General features: G+C 40.0%; 1 protein-coding gene across 1 annotated transcript; it reads right to left on the minus strand.

The window, feature by feature from the left end:
* Nucleotides 1-2,463: 2,463 nt before the first annotated feature.
* On the minus strand, nt 2,464-5,020 carry LOC114648948 (zona pellucida sperm-binding protein 3-like). The gene is made up of 9 exons (XM_028798303.2): nt 4,628-5,020; nt 4,050-4,168; nt 3,770-3,873; nt 3,485-3,659; nt 3,276-3,396; nt 3,103-3,194; nt 2,914-3,029; nt 2,723-2,839; nt 2,464-2,583 (listed from the first exon to the last, which is right to left on the minus strand). The coding sequence occupies exons 1-9, from the start codon at nt 4,985-4,987 to the stop codon at nt 2,483-2,485; spliced, it is 1,305 nt and encodes a 434-aa protein (XP_028654136.1). The 5' UTR covers nt 4,988-5,020; the 3' UTR covers nt 2,464-2,482.
* Nucleotides 5,021-8,406: the final 3,386 nt, after the last annotated feature.

An 8,406-nucleotide genomic window follows, 5' to 3' on the forward strand; every position in this document is an offset into this window, starting at 1 on the left:
CAAATATGGCATGGGATTGTAATACTAGGTAGTTCTGATATGGGGCAGGAAACAAAAATCACAGTAAATAACCACTTGTTTTCTGTGAGGTTCCAATAAATCTAGCAGGCAGTTAAGTTCACTATAGAAATGCTTCTTAGATGGAAGGAGATCATGCAAAAATCAATAGAGAGCAGCCAGGTTTAGGGCTCACACGAAGAGAACTAGTTCTACTAAATGGCTAAACATTACCTATAGACAGACCATAAAAGAATAAAATTACTGCATGTGATTCCTGGCCTGAGATTAACAACATTTTGGACCTGTGAGTGAGTAAGCAGTGATTCAAGTGGTCTCAATGACTATCATCTCCATTTCATCATCACTTCAGTGCAATGATGGACACAACTCTTGGAATGAGTGGAAAACAGCAGTTGTGGGGGAGAAAAAAAAAAAAAAAAAAAAAAAAGTCATCCTGGGTACTAGTCATCATTTCTGAAGACCGATTAGGTTAATATTCTTCACAGTGCATTTGTTTACACATCTGGCAAGGTGGTTTACTGGTAAACTCCACACACAGCATGTTGTAAGGAAATGGGCTCCTTTACCTGCAGAGGCTGTGTGCCATTTCCATTGTCTAATTCTGTGATGTTCACTTTCGGTTAATTTCAGGTTCAGATTTAATGTTTCATATTCAGTTTGATATTCACTTCATGCACTCTATGATGTGACAGTTTATTCAGTGAGGCATATTTCATGCACATTTTTCTAGGTTATGCCAATTGTTTTATAATTTCACACTTTAGAATGTTCAGTAAATGCGCCGTTCCCCCCCCCCCCCCCATTACACTGCTTTGTTTTAAAAGCAAAAATACTGCAGCTTTGTTCTTCCTAAAATTGAAAGATTTTACAGTACCTAACAAAGCTGGTTAATTTTGGATATTAATGTAGTGAATCAACCTTTTGTCAGACACAAAAACCCTAACCCCAAATTGTCCACCACCAAAAAAAAAAAAAAAAAAAAAAAAAAAAAAAAAAGCTGGATTAAAGTCTAATCTAGGAAAACCCAGAATCTGCAGGTTTGATAGGCTGTCGATTCACTCAATACATTGCCATGCACTTTTCTACTCGGCTTTACCCAAGAGGGGACGATTCTCTAACATCCATAGTGCTTAAGGGAAAGTGTTTTTTGGTCCATGAACAGTTTGGTTTGTATATCAGACAAATTGGACTGGGCTTTTGGAAAAGCACTAACTCTTAATTTGGTTGGCAGTGTTAACAAGCAAGTCTTGAGGTGAATCAGCAGCACCTCATGGCTGCCCAATTGCACATGTACTTAAGAGGGAACTACCGAGGCCAGCTACTCTTTATGGCTCTAAAGAGTAGAATGGTTGTGCTAGCTCCCCCTTTCAAGCAGGAAAGCCATTAAAATGCTTGAAAATGGCCAAACACTGACATGTCAAATTTCTCATGTAACCATCCTAGAGGATTTACAAATTAAGTCTACTGCTGTAGAACTATTCTCAAATGACTTGGGGGTTTTAGTCCTAAAAATTTTTTTGCAAAGACTGGGACAGTCTTTACAGGTTTTAGTACCAAGCCAGTTTTCATGCATTTGTTAATCTCATTTTAATGAGATCTTAATCCCCAAGTACGACACAGAAACCTGTAGTGTTTGAATACTTGTGCAAGGCTCCATCTCTCAGATATGGCCTTTGGTCATAAAATTTGGATGAGTGCAGCAGTCATTGAATGTGGAAGTCAAACCACACCCCTTGTACAATGGCAGTGACCAAAGTGCTTCACTTAGTGAAGCACAGCAAGTGAAGTTCAAGCTGCATCTTTACCTCTACTTCTCCCTAAAAGCAGCAAGTTCGAGCTAAATCAGACAGAATAATCCCAAAAAGCAAGGCACTCAAGGCAGTTTGTGCCAAGTGAAACTTTGCATTTAGAAGTCAGTTGATCAAAAGTAGATTGTGTTTACTTGTAAGCCACTGCCTCAATTATCTAGCCAATAAATCATTTGGGGCACAGAACACTTTACATGTAATTCAGAATTCTGGTTTATCTTGTGACCAAAGGAGACTACAGTTCTGGCTTCAAAAAGCAACCCCTTTGCTTTTGATAAAGTAGACCAGGTAGGAAGGCCAATTTAGGCCTGAGAAGTAGTGCATGGGCACCCAAGCAGGTTTTTTTTTTTTTTTTTTTTTTTTAAAAATATAAAAACCAGTATCAAAGTATGACAGACCAAACATTTAAAATTTTACTAACAGGTAGGATCCATGCATTTAGCACATGATTCTTTGAGAACCTCCAACTATATGAACAAAAAGCAAACCATGGAAGTAGGCTATGGTGTGAAAAACCTAGGAAAGGCTACAACTTGAGCCCTGCATTACACAATATCACTCTGTTCTGGGTGTTAACTGTCAACTAAACCATCTCCACCAAAGCTCATGCACATGAAATAAATGGGCTGGAATATTTGTGGTTGTAAATGGATTTAATTAGAAATTTGTTTGCGGTACAAAAAGAAACCAAGGAAAGTAGAAGCAGCAAGAGCTAGAATACCCAACACTGAACCAAGCACCAGAACAGAGGAACCTATAAAAAGAAAAGGTCATGAGCAACAAGGACTGCATTTAACACCTAAAAACTACAATTGTTTGTATGGTCATTCTTTGTTGTGAATAAATGCAGTCTAAAACAGCCCGACATTGCTTTGTCATTTACAAGACCTCACCAGATTGTTGGTCTTCTGCAGCTGCAAGATGTTCAACCACCACAGGCCTAGGTTTCCTTTTCAGAAACAGGGGGCCCACAACAAGGGTCTTCTCCCATTCAGCAGGGATGGTTAGAGCTACAGAAGAAAGCATTTAGTTTTTCAATTACACAATGGACCTTTTCCAGAGACCACTTCCAGTAGACACTTACCACTCCTCCTTGGTCTTTGTTTACGCTTCCCTGCTTTCTTCCTTCCAGGGAGACCAGCAACACAGTTTGTATCACAGCAGTTACATACCCAGTCACTGCCATCTACAGAGGTCCACCTTTAGGAAAGCATGTCTGTCAGAACCCAGAATGCCACTATGGCTCTAGACTAACCCTACAGGATAAGCTTACATGCTCAGTCCAGGTATGTAAGAGCAGGCCTTGTTCAAGGAGTCAATACTCTGAGAAGCCAGGGTCACCGTCAGATTACAGGTAATGAAAATCTGAAAGCACAGAACCATTGATATTTTTTGCCCCTTCAACAGGTGCCACTTCATTATCACCTCTGCAACATTTAGACTTACCGAGCTTGTAGGCACATCAAAGAACCTGAAGGCATCAAGTTCAAATTGAAGGGTAGATGAAGCAACCCTTGGAGTTATGAACTGGGAACTTGAGTTTGTCAGTTGGGCATCAGTAAAGCACCTGCACAAAAAAAGTTCACAAGAGGATCATGTGCTTCAAGGGGGGCAGGGGAAAGGTCAGGTCCATAAAGTAGGTTTAGAATCCTTACCCATGGTTGCCAATGAATGGGTATGTTGGTGCAGAACCATCTGAAGCAGGAGAAGCTATGCAGTTGTCCACAAAGATACGCAGAGGCACATGGTTAGTGTTGTCTACCGATGCTTGAAGGTTAATGAGGTCACCTAGGTAGAATGTGTTGGAGGAACTTGGACCACTCCAGTCACCTGTGGAGATAGCAATACCTTAGTCCTTGCATTCCATTTAGTCCAGTCTGTCAAGATAGCTATACATAAACACCAAAAATCTAGAAAATTTCTTTGCAAAACAGCCTTACTGTTCATTATATCCAGAGAGAATCCCAGAATATCTTCACCAGATATGGTAGAGGTATAGGGGACCCAAGTAGGATTCAGAGCATTACTGCTGACATTGTGATTCCTAGCAGGGAGACAAAGAAGCTGGTCTGCTTTAACCATCCCCTTAAGTGGTCATAAGATGGCTCTTAGGCAAGATTAGAGCACCCAAGGTGTTTGCAGTCATACTCAAGCTGAATAACCTGGTAAGGTTCCATTCTACAACATTCCAGCAAGCAGGTCCTAATTCAGACATCTCACCTGGGATAATGGCATTCAATCTGCACTACAGCTGGGTTGGTTCGCATAATGGGAATACCAGGAATTGAGGAAGGGTTGTACTCAAGGGTGAAGTTGTACACTATTTCATCAGTAAACATCTAGAAAAGCAAATCAACTAATGTAGTTAATCTGGGTGTCATTACAGGCATTTTGCAGTTGAGTGCTTTTAAGTCCCACCCAGGCCACTGGGTTAATTGTTCCTTAATAGGGAGCCCAGTCCCCACCTACAGAGACTGGATCATTATTGATCATGGCGAATCCCCTTGTAAATTTAAAATTTGGCATCACAGGCCAAAACACTCAAATCTTCCTTCCAGCTATTCTATTAGGAAATGGAAAAATTCCTCACACCAAGGCTGGTCCTCATAACAGGCATTTAAGCAATCCACGTCAATTTAGAAAAATTGAGCATTTCATGCAAAGACGCTTAAAAAAAAAAAAGCAATTTATAGCTGTCAAAAAGGTTAGCATTCAATATGCAGTTTTAGGTGTTTGGATTAATAAAGAAACGATACCAGACTTTAAATTCGTTAATGCAAAATTAACCAAATGCTCACCGTAACGTTACTGTCACAGCCTTGCAGCGACGCTTCGATCACGAAGGTAGGAGGCGCGGACACTTGGCTGGTCACTCCACACCCACCTAATGTCAAGTCGGACGGCTGGATAGGATGCCGAATACCAAACATATCAGAACTGATGCTCACGATTACCTCCGTCTCTGTACATTGCGCCGACACGGTTTGGGGAGACCCCGCTCTTTGCTGCGCCCAGCCCTCACTCTGTATAACTACAGCCTTATGTGCTTTCGAAGGATGCCGAAATTTCTTGGAACCAAAAGCAGCAGAAACATGATAGAAATACAAATTAAGTAGCCCAAAGGCTAGCAGCAACTGGTGTACAGCCTTGCACCCCATGACTAAAACACCTAGAGTACTATAAATTCAAAAGCGAACCCCGGTCGTTTTATACCATCAGGTAATACGCCACGGCTGCTCACATCAAAAGCACGTGTGCGCGCACCTGTTGGAAAGAGAGCTGAAGAGCGAGAAAGTGGCGAAGGAGCTGCGCGACTGCAAGTCAGCTGGAGGAGGGGCGTGTTTTTATTTTTTGGTTTTCCTCACAACTTCTTTTCCGTCTATGTTTATTATTAAGTAACTATCATTTGCTTTCTATTATGGATCTCTATTCTGTATCAAGAAATAAACGACTTATAAAACGATATCTTGAGGTGGTGTGCGTTATTAACGTTAGAGGTTTAAAAAGTAAAGGCATTGATTTGTAGCACCCTTCAAATTTCCAATGTGGACCAATATGTAAACTGTATGCTTGTTTTTCATTATCTAATTGCCATTTATGCAAATTATTTAAATTAAAGTTCTATTTTTCTTGTTTTTCCAAATTGTTCACAAGCCTATAAAGTGCAATATCCCTTCTTTAATAATAAAAGTAACAACTGATCACCAAAGACGTAATTGTGAACTTGGGCATTTGTGATTGCCTGCCTCGTTACCCGACCGGAATCCATGTGAACACACAGTGCACAAGACTTTTTTGAAATTACCAGATTCTGTCTTTTTATTCATCTCAGTTCTCACTCAGCTGAGTAGAACATTAAAGAAGAATAGAGTGGTGTCCCAAAGGTAAATATTAAGATCCTCGTGAACTTTATAGCACAGTTGTAGTCGAATAGCTCACTTCAGTGAAAAGCACTTATGGATGTCCCTCTAATTCAGCTTTCCCACAACGGATGTGTAATTGTATATTACAATTAACGTCATCTGATTTTTGGCAGATCTGGCAGAACGGCTAGAGTATCATGAATGTTAAGGGTTTGGTTTTTATTAATTTGTCTCATTACATCTCTAAAATATTAAAGTCATTTTATAGGCTTAGAGAATCAAATGTTAACCTTTGACTAGGTTGTTATATTTATTACTTGGAAAAAATGTTACCTACACTGAAAAAATAGACTTGGACTAGCAGAAAGTTTCCCTATTTTTGTTTCTTAACAGTATTCATTTCTCTCTATTATAAAAAAATTTTGGAAGGAGATGAGATTGTCAGAGACACTTTCATGTCCCATGAGACGAGTCTTCATGCCAATCGATGTAACTACGCCCAGGGCCGGACAAGAGCTTATGCAAAGAGATTTGGAAAAGTCCTGCATGGTTATGTCGGACACATTTCTTGTAGAGAGAAAGAAATGATATTCTCTCACGGGCAGTTATACGTTGCGTTGTCACGATGTAATTCCAAACACGGAATCAAAATTCAATGCGATATTGATGAAAAGGTAAAAGCGAAAAGAGATTTGAATATATAGACATAGGTGATATGACAGAAGTGAGCCACATGAAATGCAGATCAAATGGCAAGGCAGCAGCAACAATCCAGCAGCTGATCGAGCAAAGAGGAGGTAAAGAAAGAAAAAAAAACTGCATGTGTTTCTCATTGTTTCACCGTTTAAGAGGGCGTGACAGAGGAACAATCGTGTCTCCTTGGGGTGCGTTCAGCCCCCCTCTTCACAATGTGAGCGGCAGAGACGCAAAGTGGTTGGCTCATAGCGCAGGCCTCGGGGTTTGGGGACGAGTGGAGCGACTTAGTTGTGAATTATAAAGATTATCAATCTTTTATTTATTAAAGACTATCAATTGTTATCATCTCATTTCTAAATGCACTTAGTACTCCCCAGATTCTTCACACTTCATTTGAGAAATAAATGTATCTGTAGTAATATTATTTGCATGTTTCAGTTGTGAAATGAAATGGTGTCTGTTTCAGCAAGTGCTTTCATATTTTGATTAAAGGATATCATCAAAAGAAGAGATATATAGATTTAATGGTTGATGACATTGTGATCTGTAGTGAGAGTAGGGAGCAGGTTGGGGAGACCCTGGAGAGCTGGAAATATGCTCTAGTGAGGAGAGGAATAAAGGTCAGCAGGAACAAGACAGAATACATGTGTGTGAAAGAGAGGGAGGTCAGTGGAATGGTGAGGATGCAAGGAGTAGACTTGGTGAAGGTGGATGAGTTTAAATACTTGGGATCAACAGTACAGAGTAATGGGGATTGTGGAAGAGAGGTGAAAAAGAGAGTGCAGACCGGGTGGAATGGGTGGAGAAGAGTGTAAGGAGTAATTTGTGACAGACGGGTATCAGCAAGAGTGAAAGGGAAGGTCTATAGGACGGTAGTGAGACTAGCTGTGTTATATGGGCTGGAGACGGTGGCACTGACCAGAAAGCAGGAGACAGAGATGGAGGTGGCAGAGTTAAAGATGCAAGATTTGCATTGGGTATGATGAGGATGAACAGGATTAGAAACAAGTACATTAGAGGGTCAGCTCAAGCTGGAAGGTTGGGAGACAAAGTCAGAAAAAGCAAGATTACATTGGTTTGAACATGTGCAGAGGAAGATGCTGGGTATATTGGGAAAAGGATGCTAAAGATACAACTGCCAGGCAAGTCGAAAAGAGGAAGGACTAAGAGAAGGCTTATGGATGTGGTGAGAGAGGACATGCATGTGATGGGTGTTACAGAGCAAGATGCAGAAGACAGGAAAATATGGAAGAAGATGATCCGCTGTGGCAACCCCTAATGAGAACAGCCAAAAGAAGAAGAAGAATAGCAATACTGTTTTCTGCTCTTTATGAACAGACACCATACAAATATAATGTAAATCTCAAGTTCTAGAAAAGAATGCATTTTTAAATCAGTGTTGGTTTGTCTCTGTTCATCTGATGTTCTCCTTCAGAAAGACCTTAAGTACAGTTCATGAAAAGAATGTGTATGATGTTCCTCTGAATGGTGCTCATTTTGCAGATAACACTCTGTGTTATAACAGGTGATTAAACAACTAATCACCTTTAGTCAAGCATCTTATATATCTGAAGAGATTTTTTAATTGGACTCAGATATTGTGGTGAAGTTTGTTTAACTAAGAATAAATGCCCTGCTGATAACTTGCTTCTCAAATTGTTTTGCAGACTTTAAGTTCCGAACAAGTAATCTATGTTGAAACAATTGTGATAAATGAAAACTTTTACTATATAAGAAGAATTTGTCAAACTATAGGCCACTATACCTATACAGTATATAAACTGATCAATTACAACAGTAAATGTAGTAGAGACTCCAAGCTGAACACTCCAAACAAGACACTCTTCATGTGCATAGTGTCCAAACACAACATCCCAGACTTGAACTTGGTTGCTGATACTTTTTTGGGAATTCATCAATTATTTTATTCCCAAAGACATTCAAATGATTGCTCTACAGCTTGATTCCATGTAAAATATGACAACCTTGCCCATCTGTGGAGTAAACGTTCTATCTGC

The sequence above is a fragment of the Erpetoichthys calabaricus genome, chromosome 3 (assembly GCF_900747795.2).
Source record: "Erpetoichthys calabaricus chromosome 3, fErpCal1.3, whole genome shotgun sequence".
Taxonomy (NCBI): Eukaryota; Metazoa; Chordata; class Cladistia; order Polypteriformes; family Polypteridae; genus Erpetoichthys; species Erpetoichthys calabaricus.

What these genes read in the sequence shown, in the direction of transcription:
- LOC114648948 (XM_028798303.2), bottom strand. Translation starts at nt 4,987, where the DNA reads ATGGGGTGCAAGGCTGTACACCAGTTGCTGCTAGCCTTTGGGCTACTT. An exon ending in ATTGAATGCCATTATCCCAG is followed by an intron (nt 3,874 to 4,049) that starts GTGAGATGTCTG and finishes TCTCCCTGCTAG; the next exon opens with GAATCACAATGTCAGCAGTA. An exon ending in TGCAGAAGACCAACAATCTG is followed by an intron (nt 2,584 to 2,722) that starts GTGAGGTCTTGT and finishes TTCTTTTTATAG; the next exon opens with GTTCCTCTGTTCTGGTGCTT.